General features: G+C 41.0%; 2 protein-coding genes across 4 annotated transcripts in view; one reads left to right on the top strand and one right to left on the bottom strand.

Annotated features, from left to right (window-relative positions):
• TPD52L1 (TPD52 like 1) overlaps positions 1-11,652 on the top strand; it is a 53,068-nt gene extending 41,416 nt beyond the window's left edge. For all 3 annotated transcript variants that reach the window (XM_027752071.2, XM_027752093.2, XM_039381743.1), the window contains exons 5-8: positions 1,708-1,722; positions 4,312-4,350; positions 6,052-6,112; positions 9,869-11,652. In XM_027752071.2, the coding sequence (XP_027607872.1) occupies positions 1,708-1,722; positions 4,312-4,350; positions 6,052-6,112; positions 9,869-10,000 (247 nt within the window). In that variant the 3' untranslated portion in view covers positions 10,001-11,652. The remainder of the gene's footprint in view (positions 1-1,707; positions 1,723-4,311; positions 4,351-6,051; positions 6,113-9,868) is intronic.
• A 2,722-nt stretch (positions 11,653-14,374) lies between these two features.
• On the bottom strand, positions 14,375-23,332 carry HDDC2 (HD domain containing 2). The gene is made up of 6 exons (XM_027752107.2): positions 23,172-23,332; positions 22,399-22,520; positions 21,356-21,458; positions 19,492-19,560; positions 15,718-15,856; positions 14,375-14,520 (listed from the first exon to the last, which is right to left on the bottom strand). Exons 1-6 carry the CDS (start codon positions 23,229-23,231, stop codon positions 14,426-14,428), a joined length of 588 nt encoding a protein of 195 aa, XP_027607908.1. The 5' UTR covers positions 23,232-23,332; the 3' UTR covers positions 14,375-14,425.
• Between the last annotated feature and the right edge of the window lie 353 nt (positions 23,333-23,685).

Genomic DNA, 23,685 nt, shown 5'->3' with positions numbered 1-23,685 from the left:
GCAGTATGCAAGCACTTTAGACACCAGGATTAGAATTCCACATTTATTCAATGTAGGAAAGTATAAGGTGCTTTATTGACAGATAGAAAAAAAAATCAACAAAATCGGAGATGGGGAGCGCTGACCAGCCAGCTTTGCAGAGAAGGGCCTAGCAAATGCTAGGCTGGAGGCTCACATGTACAGCTGAACAGGGGTTATTTCTGAAGGCTATGAAATCTCTCTCATGTAACATTTTTAGAAGCAGGTTGGGCCAATATCAATTGGTGATGGCCCAGGTATAATTTGTTTTAGCGCTTTGGGAATTGATTTTTGCTGTGCCTTTATTGTTGTGCCTTTTGGAGCTCTTTGTTGTGGTTTGTGGTGATGGTGGAGTTTTTGCACAGCCTTTTACGATTTCTGTGATCTAAGAATGTTCTGGGCACTTAAAACTGTTGCTGGAACTGAATTCCTTCAGATACTGTAGCTGTCATGCTCAAAACTACCATTCTTAAACCTTTCTGTCTTTGATAACCTTATAGGGGAAATAGTAATACTGTCTTGCTTCAGAACATAATTTCATAAGCATTTCTTTTGCTGATGGGTGAGGCATTGTTTTCTCTCATTTCTACTGACACCCGTTCATTTGCGCCGGTTTTTAGTGGTTTGCAGTAACAGATTTCCTTATCATATGGCTGTGTAAGTATCTGTATTAGCATGGAGAAGAGGGTGGCTGCTGCTGAGAGGCAGCAGGTAGTAAAAGGAGGCTGTATATGGCAACAGTTTTACTTAAGCTGGTCTAAGCAGAACTGTGTTATAAAGATAAACCCATGACCGTTGAAGAAGCACCAATATACATGATGATATGTATAACCCTGTAAATAAGCCTGAATAAATCAATACTTTTCTTTGGAGGAAGGAATGAATGTTGTGCAGTAAATAATGCATCACTCCACACATTCAGAAAGGATGTGAGAAATAAGTATCGAAGAGACGTTCATTAAGAGTGCACCATCTATCTGGCTCACTGTATGAGACAAGTGTTCCCTTGAAGTGGTCTGTAATTAAAGACTACATCAGTAACACGGATGAAGAGAGGCTGTCTGCCTCATCATGTCTCAACTTTGGAACATTAACGACATCCTTTGAATATTGTATATCAGTGTGCCTTTCCCAGTTCTGCTGCCTTAATTAAGTTTCTTGTGAGCTGGAACACAGTGTCAAAGTGTTTCAAGTATTGTTTTCAACACAAATCTTTTAGAAAATGTCATTTTAGGAATTAAAAGCCCTTATTTTATCCCAGCCTTCTTAACTGAGAGATGATTAAGAAATCCAGTGGGGAAAAAAAGACATTTGCTATTGATGTACATGTACAATTCCAGTACACCTATACTGTAATAATATTAAGGTAGGATATGGGTAGGGAAACCAGTTAACATTGTTTAAATCTGATCTAATAAGAGAACACAAAACTTAGCAGACAATACTTCTGTTATCCAATCCATACAGAATAGGTGACTGCATAGTGAAGGACTTTGTGAAAATTTTTGCTTTGAAGGGATCTTAACTGATTCACATTCTAGAGTGAATTCCAGCATCAAGATTTGAATGCAAATTATTTTATTTTTCTCCTTGGGCAGTTTGACATGTCACAGATATATATGTATATATTTGTTCCTTTTTCCTATTACTTTTAACTCTTGCTTTTCTTTCCTTGTGCATCCACCACAGATCACATTCAATTAGGTAAGAAACATTACTCTCCTTGAATACTGCCTCTGTATTTGCCAGGATTTGTTTTATGGACTGTAAGGCAGTAACCTCTTTCTTTTTAGCATCATTATATAGGATAAAAGCATATGCAGCACAGTGAATATAACAAGAAATGGACTGGACGAAGTGTTTGCCTTGAGTATATTAGTCTGAAATTCAAATAATGAATGTGTTCAAAAGATGTTGGTCTTGGGAAAACCTATTTATACATAATTGCATTCTCTCAACCATCGTTTTCTGTCAGAGGTTGGAACAAAAGCAACAAACTAAAAATTCTATTCAGCTGAATTTTAGAAAGATTTTATGAAGTATTTAATTACCTCCTCTTCAGTGAAGCAAAAGTATCTTGACTCTTGAGTCCTGGCAAAATTTCCAATAGTAGGCCAAGTTCTGAACATGATAACAGAGTTCTTTATATTTAGAGTTTGAACTTATTGATTCTGTAATGCACTTCACTATATGATGAATAAGAAAACAATTTTATGTGTACTCAAAGATTCTATAAGTAGTCTGGCTTTATGTCAGGTCACCCTGCAGAAAGCCTGAACAGCCCTGAATCCCCTCCCAGTCCCTCTGGCCTTCTAGTGACTTCAGTGTACAGGAGAGCCCAAGAATATTTTTTCCATTCAGCTAAATTATCCTAACATGGACTCTTACTTCTTTGAGAAAACTTCAAAACATGGCATAGATTGACCTTCCTATCTCACTCTGACATGAAACCGAAATGTAATATTAAGCAACCTTTGTCATGAAGGATCTCTGTTCTCTGCCCTAATCACCATCACAGACATGTATGTCTTTAAAAAAATCCTTATTGTTTTAGGCTTCTCTTAAAAGAAGATATTGCCACTATTTCTATAACCTGCATCCTCTTTAGAGAAATTAAAAGATGAACTCAATAAATAAATATTGTGCAATTTGCACTTAATATTTGGATTGTCTGTCATGTCCATGTGTGAATTTAATTTGGCAGAATGTAGTCTTCTTACTTAAACCTTCATATTTGGAATGTTTGCTATTAGAAGAGGAGCAGCCTATGCTGAAATACTTCCAAACTCTATTTTTGCCTATTTGTCATATGTTGCAAGACTAAAAAGGCAAGCATGCTTGTTTAATTTAACTAGGATTGTTAAAGATTTGCTGCACTTGTGAAATGTTTGGGCTAATCTTTCATAACTCTTAAAAATTATATGCAAAATTGAACATGAAACATTTGCGTTGACTGCTGTCTGTTCTCGTCAATCTGAGCTTAGCAGAAGCCTTAAAATATACACAACAGCAAACATTTCGTATTAGATCTCTTTCACTTGCTTGCCAAATAGTTCTTCCTTCCCTTCCCCACCCCCGTTTCTGAATCTTTAATCTGGAAAAAAAATCTGTATATGGACTCAATGCTGCTCTGAATTTGTACAGCTTAGAAAAAACACATATACTGTTTTCATGAGAGCTTTCATTTTTTAATGCTATAATCATGCTTTATGTGCAGCCAAATGTTAGTGGCTCTTTAAGTAAAGCTCTCACTGTTCTCAATCAGACCAGGCTGCAGCTGTCAGTCAACACTGAAAGTGGCAATGCATGGATTTTTGAAAAAAGACATACTCCTGCAGCGCACACTTTACCTAAAATGCTCAGATCTAAATGTGCTTATGGAAAGTTCTTAAATCTTAAATAAAGATTCTTATTTGGAACAGGCTTGATGCTTCCCAGCAGTGGGGAGCAGGTGATGATGTGACAGCAGAGTTGGTTTTGATGGCTCAGGTGGGAGAATTTGGTTAATGTAAGTCAAGCAGTTAGTGTGGGTGGTCATCTGCAAGTTTAAAGGTGTGCAAGATGATTTGATGCAGAGGCTCCATCCTCTGCTTGCAGCCTTCCAATGCTCTTGCTGCTGGGAAGTCTGAGGAGGGAAGTGTCATAAGGAAAGCTGGACGAGAGCTGTGGAAAACAGCTTCCTACCTTTGGTAAAGTTGAGGGGTGAAGGAGGAGGTGAAACATCTGAGAGAGATGTGGTCAACTGAGAGTGCTGCCTCTCTGGTTGAAGGTAGCTGTTTAGGTATCCAGTTGTGCAGGAGCCTGTTCAAATTGGGAGTCAGCACTGGCTGTTTAGACTGTATATGTTGCACGTGCGGCAAAGGCAATTGCCTGCTCACCTACTGCCTTTAGCCAGCTCTGTGGATGTTCACAAACCGGAGGTGTGCTGCACTTGCCCAACATAGAGCTCATCCCCTGTCACTTTGAGTCACAGGGATGGCTCTCTGTTCCACTCTCACATGTTGTGTGTCTGTCTAGATAGCAGGACCCTGTGCCACTTAAATGCATATTTCCAGGAACTGTTTTGCGTAATTGTTTTGAGCCCCATTGCTAGTCAGTTGACATGAGTGCTGAGAGTGAGCTGGAGTTCACAAGTAAGTTTGACAAGCTGTTGCCATCAGGAGAGGAAGAAAACCAGCACTCTTGAAAATATGTATATGTACATTTAAAGTTGATTTAAAAAAATATATTATAATCATGTTGGAAATTGGATTTTACAGCTTTTTTTCTTTATTTTTTACCTTTGTCCTACAGCTACTCTATTCGCCATTCCATAAGCATGCCTGCAATGAGGTAATATGCTACCCATATTCTGTTGCTATGATAATGTTCAGCAATGTAATTAAGGGGGATTTGCGTACTTTGATCCTGATCCTGCAGTTTTTAGTTAGATGAATAGTCTCACTTCAATCAATTAAGGTTATTCATGTAGATGAGGGCTGCAGGACAGGCCATCTGTTTTGTTGTGGTTTTTTTTTTTTTATTTTAATTGTATTAAATGTGTAATCTCTTGTACAAGCCTTTGAGTAAATGAAGTAGTTCTGAGATATATTTGAGTAGCTGATTGTTATCAGGTTTGTATTACTGAATCTGAAATTCAGTTGTTTTGCTGTCTCTAGAACGTTGTCCAAAGCCCATTAATGTCAGAGATGCTTTCCACTCAAACAGGCTTTGGATCATGCTCCTATGGAGGGATTTTACATGAGTGCTTTCATATTTTAATGGCTATAATCATGCTTTACTTGATTGCAGCCCAATATTGACGTCTGTTCAAGTAAAGCTCTGACTATTTTTTCAATAAAATTAGAATCCAGCTTTGTTTTTACTCCTTTGGCCTGTAAATACATGAATATCCCCCCTCCTCGCCAAGCATGGGGGAAAAACAAATCTCCCAACTATATGATGGATGCTAATTCATTCAGCTTCAACAGGTGAATAGTTTAAGGCAAGCATTCACCCACTGATGTGACCTATGGGTCAAATGCAAGTCATAAAACTCAGTTTCTCTCTCCTTTTGACCCTTCTTGCCCTGTGAAAAATTTGTCATCTAATTAACAGAAACAAAATCTACGTCATTTTTCCAACTGGCTTTTGTTTTCCCTTTCCTTAAATTAAGGTCATTTTAACTTAGCCTGATGAGGGATACAATGCAAATGTATTTGCAGAAATAGGAACTGTGCTGGACATCAGCATCTGAGCTGCAGAGCCTTCACTAATTATGAAGCACAATGTATGGAGCACTATAATTGAGCTCTCAGGTGTCAAGCGAGGAGCAGAGAACCAGAAGGTCCCCTTTACCCACTACAGATTTGCCCAAGTCCTTTGTGCTGGCTGAACACAGAGAAAAGCTTAGCTTTGTCAGAGAGGCACCTTAGGCACAGAGTCTCCCTAAAGTCTTTGTCTTTGAAAGCAGCAGGATACATCTGCAGTGACAAAGTTACAGGGGGGGGGTCAGGATTCCTCAAAGACATTTGGGACCCACTTCCTATGTAGTTCTAATCTCCTTTTTCTCATCCACAGGACATTAAACTTGTCATCTTTTTAATAATGTAGGTTACAAACTTGCTCATCAGCTGAAAAAAAAATGTTCATTTGTTTACAGCAACAACACAAATGGATAAAGCTACAACAAAAATGATAAAACCATAGAAATGCAGCTCTACAGCCAGCATTCTAAGGCTGTTCTTCTGAGAGCATGATAAATGTATCACAGAGTAGGCAGGCCAGTCACCATTTGTTTTCCATTACTAGGCAGGTTCTGCTTTTGCAAATTTGTAGCTAAAAAATACTCATCCAATTATCGTGATTGGATTTAACTGACAGAGCACAAGTTGAGTGTTCATAGCTTATCAGCCTATAGCCCTGTGCTGCCAGGCAGCCTTCATTCTGTCCTGGCATTGTTGCCTGGTAAGAACTGATCATATTGTGGCGTTATCCCATGATGTTTGCAACTGACTCTTTTTCCTTCCTTCAACTTTTTTTGTTTTCTTGTAGGAATTCTCCAACTTTCAAATCATTTGAGGAGAAGGTTGAAACCACTGTCACAAGCCTTAAGGTAAAGGTTAGGGGCAGAGTTACATGGCTGTGTGTGTTAAAGTGTGACACCTTAGTTGTCCCTATCATTTATACACGAGACCAGTTGAATTTGCTGTTCCATCAAGAATTTCATGGAACTGCAAGAGCACTAATGGAGAATGAAAGCAATATGGAGAATGAAAGCAATATGCAAAGAAACTGCCTTTCTCTGCTTTGTTAGTAAGAAATTATTTCTGTTGCCTGCCAAAGTGAGCAAGTGGTCTCAGAAATGCCAAAAACAGTGGTGAGAGCTGTCGTGTAACTCAGGTGTGATTGATACTACCCTCTTAGCAGCTCTTAGCCACTAAGCCGCTAAGTCTTTCTTTGTCTGCAGGTGTATTTCCTTTAAAATTTAAATGTTTTATCTGGATTTAAAATTTCAAAACTATATTGACATATTTGCTGCAGGAGAGGAACATCTAATGGCAAAGTTACCAGGCAGCACTAGTTAAGGCTCTTACTCAGCAGGGCAGAGCATGACAAATTTGCAGTTAGCTAATCTTTGCTGCATGGTGAGGCACAAAGGGGCAACATGAGGGTTTGTCTCCTAATGGTTCTTGTTGATCAGATAAAGTCAAGTGTGTTCATAACATGGCATTTTACTTGGCTGTGATAGAATGCTTTATCATTTTCAGATTTTGAGTGTTCGTGTTTATTTAGTGATAGATTGTTCTGACAACTTTAGGTCATGATGGTGTAGGGCAATTTCGTCTTCGTTGCACTGTGTCAGAGAAGGAACAGTCATCTCAGTTTCACAGGTGGGAGGCAGCATCCCAGGAAAGACTGAGTGTGTCTAGGAGGAGGAGTTAGAACAGAACTCAGACCCCCAGAGCCCCAGAACAGTGCCTGTATATGCTTTCCTATTCTTTTTACTTTAGCTGCAAATGCATTTTATAGTCACCCTTACTGTAGGAGGAATCATTCATGCAGTGGGGTGCATCAGCTCGGAAGATCTGAATTCCTGTCTCCTGCAGTCAAGCCTATTGCTTGCATATATCACTTTATAATCCTTCTACTTCTACCTATTGATATAAGGGATGCAGCTCACTGGAACACCTGAAGTCTGAAATATTTTGGGTTGGTTGGTTGGTTTGGTTTTTTTGGGGAGGGTGGGGGTTTTTTTCCCCCATTTTTCACGAGCAGGAGAAGTGCAGCACTTTTTGTATCCATTTAGTCACTAAACCTACTCTTGGGGCTTTCAGTAGTACTTCTAGCTCCCAAGTTTGCATCTAGACTACTCTAGACTCCAGAAATCCATACTTCCTACACATAGGCCAACCTTTGAGAGAGACAGCTTAACACCTTGCTTTCAGGGATAAAGGACAAATGTGAGTGATGTTCTTTCTGCATCAAAGGAGGGGTTGTCTGTTTCCAGTCACCTCAGTGTGATTCAGAAAAAGTCAGTTCAAACTACACAGCTCTGAAGACCATTTCCTCTCACAGTGTTTCACTTGAGGAGGCAGAACTTACTCTGTTGATGAAGCAAAGGTGTTCTAGAGGAGACTATTTGTCAGGTCAGCTCAGCCTGCTGTGTTCAGAGTGCTCTTAGATCATCCTTTAAGGAATCTCTAATTAAGAAGGACAGTACAGTAAGTTTTGAGTCTGAAATAATTCACTGTCCATTGGCAAACCCACTGGCATTTTCTGAAATATTTTCTGTCTGTTTTCTCATTCTTTCTTTCATTTCCTTGTGCAAATGGGGAAGCTGGAGTTATGGACCTAGGGTGCCACCAGTATAGACTGTGGACAAATGGGAATGTCTCAGCACTGTTCTTCCTTTTGCCTGCCTCTTTTCCAAGCCTTGTAAGATTAGGAGGACTGGGGGATGGGGGGAGAAATCATGTGGTTCCTCTTCAATTCTAGGATCCTGTTGTGGTCTGAAAAAGTGGAGAACTTCCCAGAGAGGCTTCTAAAGAAAAAGAAAAGGACAACAGCAGTCTTATCATGTGCCTCGCACCTCCTGTATTAGCCAAAACTGATGTTTAGATTTCATACATTTAGAAGTCAAATTTAAAAATAAATTTGATTTGCTCTTGGAGTTTGGTCTGTGGGTTGCAGCTTTCTTGGGAGAATATATTAGTTCAGTTTCCCCTGGTAATCAAACAGCATCTGGGTGCCTCATTCTTTTCAGCTTTTCTGAAAATCTGAACACAGGTGAATTAAATGTTTGCATAAACACTGGGGTACTGGCCAGTGAAGTGACTTTCCTCATTCTTGGTTCTGGATGGAAGAGTAGGCAGAAAAGCAAATGAAAGAAAAAGAAAATGAAATTGCATTAATGTTTCTTATTTTGAGGTGTCCAAATCAAAATGCACGTTATCTGAGTCATTTGAAGCAGTGCAGGAATAGTTTACTTTCACAATCACCCTGATTAGTCTGAATCAATGTTCTTTTGAGAATTTTAATTGGCAAATAAAAGTCATGAGCCTTGCCATAAAAACTTAATACTAGCTTTACTAGGCAGTAGCTGCCTTTTTGCTGGAAATTCTGGGCCCACCAGCATTTTACAATACATGTATTTCATATTGCTGTTTGTAAAAATCAGTGATGGACCGACACCTTCTGAAACTAGACTGGATACAGATTTTTACCTCTTGAGATGGGAACTTTTAATCAGTGACTCAAACTGTCAGAGCAAATATCAAGCCCAGTACTACCTTATTTTATTTCAAGCTAGGCAAACTGCTGAGCTAGCTAAAGAAACAAAGGATTACATAGGATTAACCCTTTGGAAACTTAGGACACCAAGTTCATTTAATTAAAATAACCTTCTTGAGCATTCAGTGGCTGACAGGCTCGAAAAATGACAGCTTGTCTTTAAGTCCTGCTACAATTCTAGGATGGACTACAGAGTTTTGCCCTATTTTCAGACTCGAGTCAACTTTGAGTGGGCATATCAGCAAGCCAAGCCACAAAAGAACATTTTCTTACCAAGACAACCTAGTCAAAACAGCTTTGTCTCTTCGTCACATTGGCTTGGTCATTTCCAAATCTTTAGATAAAGCTCTGTCTTTGTTAGGAAAACTCTTTTTCATAGATTAGGTCTTACTGGTTTTTATTTTTACTACATTTACAAATTCAGTGACCTGAAGCATTCTGGAAGTAGATGTGCAAGCAGATTGTCACATATTTCATTAATGTAATTTGATATCTCTTCACCACCTTCCTCAATGAAAATGCTGCAGGCAGTTTGGTATGTCAATATCTATGTAGCTGCAAGTGCCTGAAGGGAGACAAGCTGATGGGTTTGTTCTTTGGTTACTACATTCCTTCTGCTGTCCAAAATCCCAGTACGGTTTATGTATTTTGCGAGAAGGTGTGTTACCATTGCAGGCGGATGGGCCACTTAGCAAATGAACCAGTTCATTTTAATACCCATCTCTTATCCAGGCTTCATAGAACTGGAAAAAAACAGTGAAACCAGTGTGAGCTACTCACACTGGGTTTAGTGGTAGGGTCTAGGATTCTGCTTGGGATCTGCTTAGGGACTGGTTCCTTTAAGTGTTACGAGACATGCCACTGGCAGATTTTACAATGGTAGCCTAGTTTAGAAATTGGGGGAGGAAAGAATTTGCTTTATTTGACTGTTTTTGTAGCTGTTGTTCTAAGAAAAAACATCCTACGTGTTCTCTGCCTGAACAGTTCTCAGCCCTCCATGACCATGGGGTGGAATGCAAATGGGACTTGCTTCAATGTGAACAGAAGAACTTTCTGTTTTCTGTTTGCCTTGTTTCAGACCAAGGTTGGTGGGACAAGCCACACAGGAGGCAGTTTTGAAGAAGTTCTCAGCTCTACAGCCCATGCCAGCGCTCAGAGCTCTCTTGCTGGTACCCGACTTCCTGAGAGTGAAGAAGAGCTTCAGTGTTAAGCTTCAGGCCCTCCTGAGCCCCACATACTTCTCTTCAGAGACTTGCCCAGACAGTGATTTGCAACCTTCTCTCACCACACAACTTGTGCAACAAGGTTTTGTCAGCTTTGGAAAACTGCCTCCCTGGCCTTGTGTTGGAGAAATGTTTCCTCTCCCTGTTTCTATTTTAGATGGGCCGTTTTAGCGCCAGGTACTTTGTACATCATCGAAACCACACACCAGTCATTGGCTATAATGCACTAAATTCTGTGTTAAGTGACTAACATAGTTTTCATTTTCACATGACTTCCCTCCAACAGTCTCCCAGTTCCTGTTTCTTATCTCTTTTAGTTTACTCTTTTGTATGTGTTGGTTTCTCAGTGCCACATCAGACAGGTGGACCTAGAGCTAAGCTTTCAGCTGCCAGCAGCAGCCCATACACCAGCTGTCTACCAGCCATACCAGGTGCCCTTTGTTCAGGAGTTTCAGTACATGATCTGTTTCCTAACAGAATTAAAATCACTTATTGTCACAAAAAAATTTTTCTCCTTCACTGGTACAGTCTGGCATTGCCTTCCACCTGTTAATCGGCAGATCTAAGGACAGGAAGAGACCCCCAGTTATTCATGCACAAACTGAACTGATCACAGCTCTGGATTCAAGATGGTCACTGTGGCTGGAAAAGTTTCAGTTTAGAAATATGTACCATTGCTCGCTCTCTGTGGTTTGGTAAGGCTTGACACTATAAGTTAATTACAAAATCAAGTGGAGCGGAGGAAACCTCTAATATTTTTGCCTCCATATCTTACCCTCAAAAATAAGGAAAGTATTTATGAGCTTCAGTCAAGCTACAGCCTTAAGTGAAAGAATACAAACCCAACAACTGGCTTCAGATGTGCCATAGGTTAGAGAGCCCTTGCCTTCAGGCCACATTTCAGAGCTGCTAGGATAGACCCTGTCATCTCACAATATACCGGACGAGTAAAAACTTTACTTCACTCTTGGTGTCAAATTTTGTCATGCTTCGCTCTGGGACAAAATTCCACCAACTCCATTATCTCTGCTCAGTCACCAAGAGCCAGGCATCTCTCAGCTTTGATTCAGCATGCTTTCTTGCATTCTTCTAACATTTTTTCTAAGGAAAGAGCAGCACGTTTGTGACACTATCTGGCTGTCTAGTGAGCACGTGTCAGTATGCATGTTGCATTATTAAGTTCACCAGATTGAGGAGAGCACAATGTTATCAATAAACAAGATGGAAAAAAGCCTGGCTACTTTGAAAATGGATGCATTTTTTGAGCATACGCCAAAGCTTCAAATCAGTGTTAGTGAGTTTGACATTACAGACTGCTTAAAATTTTGTGAGAAAACTTGGCTTTAAGTGATTTTTTTTTCCTATGTGGCTTTTGGTAGTTTTTACAAAGTTGAAAGTCTTTTTGTAATGTTCTACTGGACATAAGTTAACTTTGGACATTTATATCACATGCCTCTTTAGTGTGATTTTTAGCATGGAAGCAAATCTAATTATGCTTTTCTAGTATTCTTGTGACAATTTTCTAGCTTATTTTATGTGGTTTTTTGCATATTTAAAATGTAAGCTATTAATTGTCTAGTTTGTGTAAATGAAGTTCTTGATATTCTTATTAAAAATAAATTTCTCTCTTACTCTTTTACCCTTTGTGATGTTTTAATTCTGTGTTTACTAGTAGTACTGAGCAACCTGGTCTGGTGGGAGGTGTCCCTGCCCATGGCAGGGGGGAGTTGGAACTAGATGGTCTTAAAAGTCCTTTCCAACCCAAACCATTCTGTGATTCTATGATTACTGTGCATCTATAAGCCTTGCTATTGCATGGAAGAATATCAAGGTAAGTTGCATGAACATAATCTGCTATTTTTACTTACAGTTTTTAAAATCTGTTCAGTTTCTTCCGGGCCTGAAATTCCCCATGAAAAATCTGGGGCCCAAGTTTTGAAAATTCTGAGGTTCAATGGAGAAACATACTTGAACTAAGTTCAATAAAAGTGAAATGCATGGCAGAAAACATCTAGGTCTAAAACCACTGACCTTTTGAACAGGGCCAGCAGCCAAACCAAGCTCAAAACATGGAGTTCAAACACTGTTGGGACACTAATTTAGACCTCATTTTATTTATTTATGTATGTATGTATACACATTGAAAATACTTCTGGGGAGCAGTAAATTGCATTTAATTGGATTCATTAAGAGCATAATTTCAATAGTGCTAGTGGAGGTAGGCTGGCCAGGCAAGCTTCACTTCAATAAAGATTCTTAAATGTTACTGTCATGACAGCAGCTGCCACTAGGTGTAGGGTCAATGCTGATATGAACAGATCAGAAGAAAGACATGAGGAGGCAAGTTCCTCTTGCAGGTCATGGGTCCAGCACCTTTTCCTACAGGTGAGTAGTGCACTTTAGAACTGCATTAGGAAGCCTGAAACCCCACAGGCTGTTTGCTAACCTATCTGTCAACCTCTCATCACAGCTCGTGCTTTCTGATCACACCTTCTTCTCCCATCTCCTTCCAACTAACTCCTGTTTCTGTCACAATGCAGTGTCCAAAACTGACATAGGATTGCAGTGGCAGCAAGTAGAAGGGAATGTAATTTTACACATTTTTTTAAAACCAAATCCAACACAATGCATACCCAAACCATGTCTCCACTTCTCAGGCTAGCACCACTGCACTGGGGTTTCACACTGTCCCCTACATCCCCTGCAGAACAGGGAAGCTTCCTTACTCCATTGCAGGAATGGACTGTTCCCATTTAGGGTAGTGCTTGTGCTGTGTATGTTTCTACCAAGCATCTCTTCAAGGCCACTTTTCTGGTTGGTTAAGAATGTTCTCAGTTCTGTCTTTCAATGCATCTGTAGCTCTTTCACGCTCAGCATTCAGTGGAAACTAATAGAGACTACAATCTGGAGGAATAAATATGCTGAAGAGAGCTCAGTGGGCTCCACTCCATCCCACCTGCAGTATGACTGTCTGTTGCCAATAACCACTTTCCTATTGCTCAGCAAAGCACAACCTGTTCTTCCAGGGTTTCCACAGGGCACAACTGCTCCCTTGTGGGGTTCCCAGCAGAGCAGGCATCTCACATCTCCTCTGGACCGGACCAATATGCTCTGCAGATTTTGTGCACTGTGCCAACCCCTAAAACAAGAGCTCCCAGCAGCTGTGCCCAGCACTCTGTGCCTCTGCCAAAGGCACCAGCTGCAGAATGCTGCACAAGCTTCGGTCAGGCCCCTGAGGTTTGCATAAAGGAAACATTTCCTGAGTCATGGTGCCTGAAAATGTGTGCTCAGCTACATTACCTATCTTTAAACTGAATGACAATTGAATTTAGTTTTATGCTGCTTCATTTGACATGAGGTGGAAGACAGAGAAGCGAGCTCCAGGTCTCGACCACGCAAGTTTTCCAGGTGCAAACTTTGCTTACTTGGTAATCATGACATTGCCCTAATCTCCAGCTGCACACAACTCAGCAGTTGGCCGTGCAGACACTGGCCTCATTATGGCATTTACCATCACTACAGCTTTGCTTCCCAATCATTCTGTACTTCTACATTGGCAATATTACTTCTGCCAGAAACTCATTTACAGCAGAATCAGTACCAGTGTGTAACAGCCAGAAGAAGGGAACCAGCTTTACACAGGTGTAGAGGCTTCGGCGTTAGACTGCACAAACACCAAAGGTCCCTCCCAACCTCAGCTATTCTGTGATTATCAATTACCTGTCAAAGAGTCTGTAAAACTGCCAGTCTGGGGTGAGAGGGAGTAAGGAATATTGGAATTATGGAAATGTTGACACCAGTCCTTGACACAGCACATGAACAGTGGGAAAGTCCTATGAAACAATGAAGATATTGAGAAAATATAATTAATGAGATTACCAGTTTTATCCACCATCACTTCTTAAGGCTTATGTACTCGAAGGAAATCTCATCTCTAGGCTCAGTCAAGAGCTCATAGAGGAACGTGCTCATTGGTCTCATTTCTGTGTAGCACTGTGAGTGGATATTAACCCACTGAAAGGAAATTAAATCCATACATACTTGGAAGTCACAGAACAAGACATACACAGTGCATTACATGAACTGATTAGATTGCAATCAGCTAATTTGTAAACGTACTTGAATTTCCCCAGCGGAGAATCTATTTGTAACTGAGACTGCATTAATCAAAAGCTGATTAAAAAAAAAGGAAAAACCCAAACAAGATAATTCTAAATATTTGGTCCTTGACACAAACTCTGATCTGGGAGGTAACTATGCTCCCTGCTCGTATCTAAGTGGTCCTGGGATTCCCTGCAATGAATGCACAGGAAAAAAAATTTGCTGGCAGAATCAGTGATCTTACAGAAGGAAACATAATGTACAGAATATAAAACAAAGTATTTATTACAGCTACAGCATTTAGGAACACCTCAGGAATGTGGACGAGATGTAGCAGCTATTTTTTTATTCCTTTCTGTGTTAATCAGAGATACAAGCTGAAGTATTTCTGGGTGAAAAAACTTTCCTGCAAAAGAAAAGAAAGGGAAATTTAATGAATAAGGCTGTCATTTTCCCACCTGTGAAAGGGTGGCATTGGAATGATAGCAGTGATGTCACTTCAGGCTCAGAATAAATGTCAAATTATTTAAGAAAGTGAATACTCACAGTTTGATCCAACTATGGAGTAAGAGTAGTTACAGCCCTTCTTACCAAAAAGCTTATATTTTGTGCCATATTAAGACCTTAAGAGCTGAAAAAGGGATGCACCCTGACCAAGATAATCCAATACTATGTATCCTGCTACAGGAAACCACTCCGATTACAGGTGAACTTGGGGTGTATGCTGTAGGCTCTACTCAGACGCCAGCTCAGTTTAGTTTACTGAATTGTGGTAGGAGGGCAAAGATGTCAGTTAGAAAATTAAGTATTCCAGCTTTGTTCATGTTGTCCTTTTTTTTTTGTCTTCCCTACAAATTACTACATTTTTCAGAGAGCTTACTATCTCCCTGAGGAATCTCTAAAGTATAAATGGGACTTGTCAGGAAGTGTCTGGTGACTGCTAGTCCTCTTCCCGAGTTTGTCTACCCCTAGTTTTTTTCCAGGACTGGCTGACTTAGTCACAAGTTCTCTTCTGGTGTTCAGCTCCCTTGCTAAAATTATAAAGATTATTATTTTACCTATTTCTCCTTTCAACTATCAGTTTATTTTGCAAAGGATGAAAAGTAATGGATAGAATAAAAGGTAATACAATTGCAGCTAAACCATTTCACTGAGGTGGTTCTCACATACATGAACCTTGGGCAGGTCACACACAACCACAGCTCATGTAGAGATAACAAATCCTACTTCACTGGCTCATGAAACACTAACAAAGTAGAAACAAGCTGCTGTCCGAGCATCTGTGAAGGCTGAAGACTCCTTTAGGCCCCCTCTGATGTTTCAGGGAGTTCCTTAAACACATGCAAGTGTAATGAAAGCTGGGCCTCTGTCTAGATAAAAAGTGATCTAAAAGGAATTTGGCATAAGTGAAATTCAGACTCAATATCTATAGATAAATATAAGGTATTTTCACACTGCATTAAGTTTCCCTCAAAATATTTAGGGTACTTGAGCAATGAGTAAAATAACTAGTTCTCACTTGCTCTGAATGTCTGTCAGAAAAAAAGGCAATTTATCTATTTCATTTATGAAAGAGGAAAAATAAAAAGCCCAAATGTCATACCAGCAGTTGAATCATAAAAATCTTGCAATCTGCCAGGTGTGTTTTCCAACTCTTCGTACTCAAATGCTTGTAGTATCATCTCACACTGATCCAACTGTTTTACAAACTTGGCTTCTGCAGTAGACTGGTTTTCATATTCCTGAAAAGATTTGAAGTTATAGGAAAATAATTTTGTTTCTCCGAAACAAAGTATTAAAAGCTCTCTATGTATCAAGAATTTTCTTCATTAGTACAAGCCACTCCATAAATATCCACCGCAGTTACGTCTTTCACTTTGTTTTTAAGACGCTATTCAGCAAAACACTTGAAATAAGTATGTGCCAAATTTATATTAAATGTAATGGGACTCAGAACACAATTCTTTTGCATAATCTAAGTCTAAATATATCACTTGTTTTGGCTGAATCAGGGATGATACGGAAGCAACCCTGCACCATATACAAGTTAAACAATAGGTTCCATTTAATAACATTTTACATATAAAGATCATTTGAGGCCTGGCCTAATATGGATTACCACAGAGTGTGCCTATGCATTGTCATCACCTATTTTTAAGACCTATTTTGCACTTTTCTCCACCACTTGCTGTTTCCATACGGAGCTGTTCTTTACATTTCTCCTGTCATTCCTTCCTAATCTTTTTGGTCTAATCTGTCTGAGCTGCTTATGTCCTTATGTCTCTCCCAAGAGACAGGAAGAGGAGTGGTTGAGGGGTTTCCCCCCCGTCAGACTTTAAGTCCTTTAATCTCTGTGCTATCTTTTCCCTCTCTACAGTAATCATCAGCATATATTTGTGAGTTATTCCCATTTCTGGTCAACTTGAACAATGTTGCTGTCATTTGCTTCCAATGATGGCTGCAGACAGGTTTGCCATTTCATTTTCTCTGTCACACTGCATGTGATGTCTCATTAGCTGGTCTTCTCCTGACTTCCAAAATCAACCCCAGGAAAAAGGTTTTTTTCTGTGCAGGTTACCAATCACCTTGATACCCTCGGCAGGCCGACTCCATTCATCATCACCATTAATCAGTCTTAAGTACACACCATCCCATCTGTGCTCCCAGATGCACAGAACCTGTGACTCACAGCAGTTCTGCAGATAAGAGCAGCACAAGTACAGGAAGAGGTTTTCCTACTGACCAAAGAACATGGCATCCCTTTCTGCATCTTAAGACAACAGCTGTGGTGTGAGTGTCACCACAGTGGCAAGATCCTGGCTTTGTAATTCCAGCACAGGTAAGCGTGACAGTCATTTCCTTGTCTGACATACTACTAGGAGCCTGTACTTCGGCTTATTACTTTACCTTTGAAGTCAAAAATCCAGATTTTGACAGCCATGACTGACTCATTTACTATTCTACTTGGATTTCAATGATACTTTGAATTTTCAGTTACATTTTGATTGTTAGTTTAGTAATCAATTTCACTTCAATGTTTTATCTTCTTTTTCTCCTTTCAACCTGAGTTTGTTTGCCTTAAATACTACTTCTTATTTTCTTAAATCTATTTCTACTATTTTTCTTATTTTTTTTTGGGGGGGGAGTGGGGTGTTCCACCAAAGACAACAAACTCTTGGCAGCATTACAAAGGAGAACTTCGGGAGAAGGACAACTAGGACTGTTTTCCTGTAAAGGTCGGTCCCACCACCAGCAATTAAACTGGGAGTATCAATCTGTTACCAGCCTCTTTGGGTCATACAACCCACCAGATCTTATTCATAGGTCAGCTCACATTACCCTCAAGAAACATCAGTTATTATATGTGCAACTGTGCACAGTGCTGAAATAAACACTGTTTCTTCCCCAAAGGTGTTTAAGACTGTGAAACAACAGCACACTTTGGAAAAACAGTAACTAGTCTTTCCAACGCCACAGGCCATCTTTTAAAAATTACTCCCATGCTTTTGCAGTTGAGAATAAAAAAGCAGGACAGTGCCAAAATGTGCTGACTCGTTTACTTAATTATTTTTTCTAACATATTCTGGATTGTTATAGAGTGAAAATATATCTGAGGCATCTTTCTGCTGCCTCTCCCCCCTACACTACACTTGCAGAGTGCCCACCAACACAGCCCAAAGCAATAGTCCTTGTAAAGCGGAAAGGCAAAGAGAGGTAGAGAGACAAGGGTAGAGCAGTGCAGGAATGACTTGCTAAGAGTATCAACAGATCTTGCCCCACCACCGTTCAGCTCTGGTCCATAACTTTCTTCACTCACAAAAGAAATCATAGGGAAATGCCTCTGGCTAGGTGAGAGCTGAGTATCATACCAAATGATTGGAGGCTTCTTATTTTCTGCCTCTTTCTTTTCTTTTTAAGAAGCACCTAGTTGTTTCACTTAAGACTAGAGGGACTACATATGAATGTTAGATTTTTAGGTTATCCTCGCTGTTATGTGGGTTGCACTCATGCTATGCATTGCAGACTCAATGCCTATAAATTATCCTGAAGGTAGAAACAAAGACCAAATGATCAAAAGTGCACATATATTAAATTATGGTTAATGAGAATGATGAAAAGCTAACATGCTGAAGAACTGACTCCATAGTGAACCAGCTCTTATACAACCATAAGAGAAGACTGAGACCAGCAAAGAAAAATACCAGTTCTACAGGACTAACCTTATCTATCAAAACCTCATTTTCCTCAACTATAACAGCTTCCCAAGGGAGAAGGAACCAGTGCTCAGTAAAAAAATGCATACACTTTATTTCCCAGATCTGATGATGGTGATTTACCCTCTTTACCCTGAAATATAGCTCTGAGAACACATTCTCACTGCCTGTTCACCACACGACTATAACAGGGAAAAAAAACCAAAGCGAAACAAAACCCCCACAAACAGGGTGTTGTAACAAAAGACAGAAATTGGATGCAAATATCTGGAATTTAAATACATTCCAAGCAGAAAAGCAAGAATATCAATATAAGATACAGAATCAGGTCCAAGAAACACAGAATGCTTTGTTTGCAGCAACATGTGAACGAGAGGTTGTGGATAGACTTGTCCTCATGTGACCATATGTTAGGAGAAGATGAAGCACAGTAATTATAAAACTGAATTTTTTGGAAACAATCTAATCATCCCTCATTTACAAGTAAAAAAGATCTTATCAATTAACTGCATGAATTCACATAAAAAAGTTAAATCACCTTCAAATACAGAAGATACTTTCCAATCCAAACATTTAAGGTACACAAGGCAAGAAATCCATAGTGTTTGTCGAAAAGCGCTGTTTTGTGTCATATTTAAGTTCAAACTTAAGTTTTAATTTACTTTAACATTTTAAGTTACTACTGAATATTTTAGCCTAATGGGCTTTATAATCAAGAAACAGAAACCACAGAAATTACTTGTATAAAAAGCAAAAAATAATCTGTGGCGTCATCAGCTCCCATTATTTTCTTCCTGTATTAAAAGCTGCAAAGGGCCAGATGTGAACGAGGTAACGTAATAAAAAAACCAGATTTATACCCAAGTGAGCTAGATGTAGAGGACAAACCCTTCTTTCAGCTGTACAAATCAAGCCCTGGACAGGTTCATCTGGAACTTTGAGAGGCCAGAGGCCAAAACTGGTTATTTTGGCAAAGTCCAGGGTTTCTGTTAGACAAGGATTCTAAAATGACACTGACTCATACCATTACACTTTATCTCCTAAGCAAATGAATCTAGCTTTCTGAGGTCAAAATAAGAGATGGCACAGTTTCACAGGTATACAGGAAGAAGAGACTGGGTCACCCTGAATTTTACCATAGGATTAAGAGAATGCAAGCTTACTTCCCAGAGTTCATAGATTTCTTTTCTGAGGTCCTCTGATAGAAGCTGGGTCAGTTCTTGCATAGCTGCCTGAAAAAAAGAGGCCATTTCAATTTACCTATCTTTTGAGCAAACACATTTCTATCACTGTCTTTTCTGAATAATTATCTACTTGTTACCAAGTTTGTAGAAACATACACTAGACAGAATATTATTGTATTGTGTTGGCATGGCAAGGTTTTGGCGGGGAAAGGGAAGAGGGCTACAGCACTGGCCAAGGCCAAGGTGGTAGCACCTCTGGAATAACATATTTAAGAAGGGAGGAAAAAAATCCTGCGCAACTGCACTCCATTGCCCCCCACCACTGAAGCATCAAGGTCTTGTTCCTTCCCACCTCCTTCCAGCTCTGGAGCTCATCAGATTTCAAGGTTAGCAGGCCAAAATGACTTACCTGGAAAAAAACCCAGCCCAACCTGAAAAACTTCCCCCTCAAAAAACCCAAAATTTTTTTTTAAATCAAGTTCATTTTCTGCTGCCTTAGCCTTGGGCAAGACTCACTGGTTAGACTTACTGCACAAGCAGCAAACTTCAAAACCAGGTCAACATCGGCTGTAGAGCAAAGAGGAAAAAAGAACTCTGCAGTGGAAGCAGAATATTGATAATTCCCCTCAAGCCACCTCCTGAAGTTGCCACCCTTCCTGTATTTTTTCAACAAAGTATTTCAGAATCATCCTAAATATTTAATGCTTTACTCTCCTTCCCACAAAGTCAACAGCAAAGTTCTCACTGAGTGAAATGAGAGCAGGAGCTGAAAATACTCAAGAAAACTTTTTAAATATACTTAGGCATCAAAATACCTTTTTCCTTGCCTAAATTTAAATCAAAATTCTCTCTAGACAAAAGTTGAAGCCTGATTCTCAGTGACACAACAACCTTTAAAGGCTTCTAGGAAAGATTTTTTTTTCTGTTCAGTGTTTTGAAGCTCTTCAAAGAGTGTAACATAATGCTTCAGTGATTATTCCCCTCCCTCTTTAATGCTTATCTGTTTAAAACTTGGGATTAGGGGGGCTGTGACTAACTCTACGAGTAAGCTTTTTGCTAAGAAAGTGAAAACTACAGATCTATTCATATTCAGTGTTGTTGAAGTAATATCTTTACTGACTGTAATTGTGGTATTTCATTTTTTTAATGTACTTCCTAGCATGTTCCTACACTGAACAAAAAGGCTATCACGAGTTTCTGAGGCGACACATTGCCCTCTAGCTGTGGCTACAGAAGTGGTTTACATTTTCTTCAATTTTCTTCAAATAATGCCACAAACCAGAAATGACAAACCAACAGTTTGGATATGTACAAGACCAAAAATAAAGTAACTCTAGGCATGCTGCACTCACAACAACAACAATAACAACAAAACAAAAAAAACCACCCAACAAACAAACAAAAACAAACCCAAAACAAAACAAAAAAGACACCTGTGTCTGGAGTCCCATGCAAAAGGTTTCAATAAAGTCTTTGTCACAACTGCACGACCTGGCACCACACATGATCTGACATGAACTGTCATCCATCCCAGTCAGTGCACCCAGACCCTGCTCTCCACCTTTTGGTAAGGCTGCTGAAATGACTTATTCAGGCTATCAAAACTACAGTTAGTTTGGAAATAAATGGCCAAGATGAAGATTACTTCAAAGGTTCCCCTGTCATAACTTTGTACTTGGTGATGCTAAAGATACAAAAATCACAATGAGTTGAAAATTGTAGTTGGTTGTGGCAGACTTGTGCAATGCCAATGACAGTATTATATTGCTTAGTGTTCCCTCACCAAACCATTAAAAACACACAGAATGCTTTGCAGATGTGTTTTCATGCCTTATGTCCATACCTCTTCTCTCCTGTGTTTCTCCTCTTTTGAGATATTATCTGCAGGAGCAATATCTCCAACAATGCATTCAGCCATATCATGAACCAAAGCTAATCGTATGCATCTGACAAGAAGCAAAGACAGAATAATTAGCTTTTCAGCATTTTAAGTTAAATCTTGTTATCCACAAAGCTAAGAGATGACAGAATTTATACCCTTCCTATATTCTACAGGTTGGCTGGAGTTTTTTTTAAACTTTACATTTTTCACTTCTTTGCCACAGGAAGTAGTTTCCACCCAGACATGTTTTTAGTTTCTGATTTCTAGCTCCTGCTGCTTGTAAATACAGATTTAAGTATAAATACACCATGTACCAGAGCATAGCATTCAAAAGTCATGTACTTAGCTTTTGTACACCTGGCTTTCAGAGATGTTGTGATAATTAACTATGATATACTTCATGTTATTCCTCCAACAGGTAGAAGGTAATCTGATTAGAGCCATCTCAAATTCATTATATAATCTGACACTCACAGCTCTATGGCTATGCCAGTCTGCAGCAAAATGCTCAAAAAAGCCTTCACATCAGCTTCTGAAGGGACTAAGCAAGCATGATCCTGTAGAGGACTCGACAACTCATTCAATAATGAAGCTTTCTCTACTGTGCTAGAGGTTTACTGAGGCTCCTTAACTGCTGCTAAGTGCTAGTTCAGTCAAAATCCACATGGTGTATGGATTTGCCCTTGCTGTCTGTTGCTTCAGACTATGTTCAACAAGTATCTTCAGCTTGCTTACTTATGGTTTGAGAGAAGGCCAGCTCAGAGCCTCTGCACTAAGGACTTGCCTCTGCACTCACAGTCTAGCAATAGAAGTTTTTAGCCCCTTTCAGTTCTCCAGGTAAACAGCATCCTGTCCAAAGGATGGAGGGAAAAGAAGAGGGGAAAGGTTTTCAAACTCCTTCAGTGTGTTTTAAAAGTTCTTAGGACGACAGCTCTTTTTAGCATTTTGTCTGCAACTCTCCCACAACATTAACACATGGTCTTGATAACTAGAGGCAGTCTCACCTGTCCTTGTTAAGGCTTTTGTCTTCAGTCACCAAAGCCATCATTGCCATCCTGTACATATGATCGGATACGCTCTCTGGCTTCGCCACGTTCCTGTACACCCATCCTGTCCGTGGTACTCTCTGCACGAGTGTCACAGAATCACCGAATAAGTCAGGTTTGAAAAGACCTCTGAGATCACGGAATCCAAGCTTTGGCAGGACGCCACCACGTCTCCTAGACCATGGCACTGTAAACGTTAAAATTCTTGGAACTGAACTACCTCTCTTCAGAGAGACCAGAAGAAATTTTGCCCCACCGTGACCTCCACGCGCCGGTGAGCCTCGATGCTTTCAGGAAACACCTGCCCCAACGACCTGACCGGGCTCCCCAAGACTGTGCCAGGAGCACGGCCCAGCCGCAGCCGAAGGATCGGGGCATCCTGCCCTGCCCTGCCCAGAGCCCCCCTCTCCTCGCCGCAGCCCCAGCCCAGCCCAGCCCGGCCCGGCCCGGCCGCCTCCGCTAAGCAGGCGCCGCGGCGGGGCCGCCACGCACACCTCGGGAGAAGGCATCGGCTCTCCGCCGGCCTCCACCGGGGAGAGCACTGCCGGGGAAACCGGCCCCGCGGGAGGCCGGCGGGCACACGCACACCCCGGCGGGCACACGCACACCCCGGCGGGCACACGCACACCCCGGCGGGCACACGCCCCGGCAGCCCCCGCTGCCGCCCCGCTGCCGCCCCGCTGCCGCCCCGCTGCTGCCCCGGGCCCCTCCTGCGCAGCGCCCGCGCCCACCTTGAGCTGCCCCAGCAGGCGCAGGAAGGGCAGCAGCCCGGCGCCGCCGCTCGCCGCCATCCACCGCCCGGCAGCCACCGCCTCCGCCCGCTCCACCTCCTCCTGCCGAGAGCGGAAGGAAGCGGGCGGCCGGGCCAGTGCTGCGCTGCCCGCCCCGTTTCCAGCTGAGCGCTGGGAGGAGGGCGCGGGTTGTAGGGAAGCGGTGTCTGCGGGGTGCCGGGTGTGTGGCGGAACAGCGCTCCCGAAGCTCTGCCTCCTCGGGGATGCATAAAAAAAGAATGCTTCGGACTGCGATTGTAACGGGAAAACAGCAAGAGAAGCTGGGCTGCTCACGGGTCGTGAAAGGGGAAGGGAGGTGGGCGGCCTGTCCTTTCTTGTCCCAGGGTGCAGCGGGGAGGAGTGAAAGGCAGTCTCGAAGGCAGGAATAACTCATACTGCAGCCAAAACTGAGCATCTCGGTGACTTTTATCATACTTTAAAAGAAAAAGCGAAAGGTAGATATTGGAAACTCATG

The sequence above is a fragment of the Pipra filicauda genome, unplaced genomic scaffold (assembly GCF_003945595.2).
Source record: "Pipra filicauda isolate LSUMZ 115617 unplaced genomic scaffold, ASM394559v2 scaffold23_size5868930_pilon, whole genome shotgun sequence".
NCBI classification, from domain to species: domain Eukaryota; kingdom Metazoa; phylum Chordata; class Aves; order Passeriformes; family Pipridae; genus Pipra; species Pipra filicauda.
The sequence above is the reverse complement of the archived record's forward strand: the minus strand, read 5'-3'. Positions and strand labels throughout refer to the sequence as shown.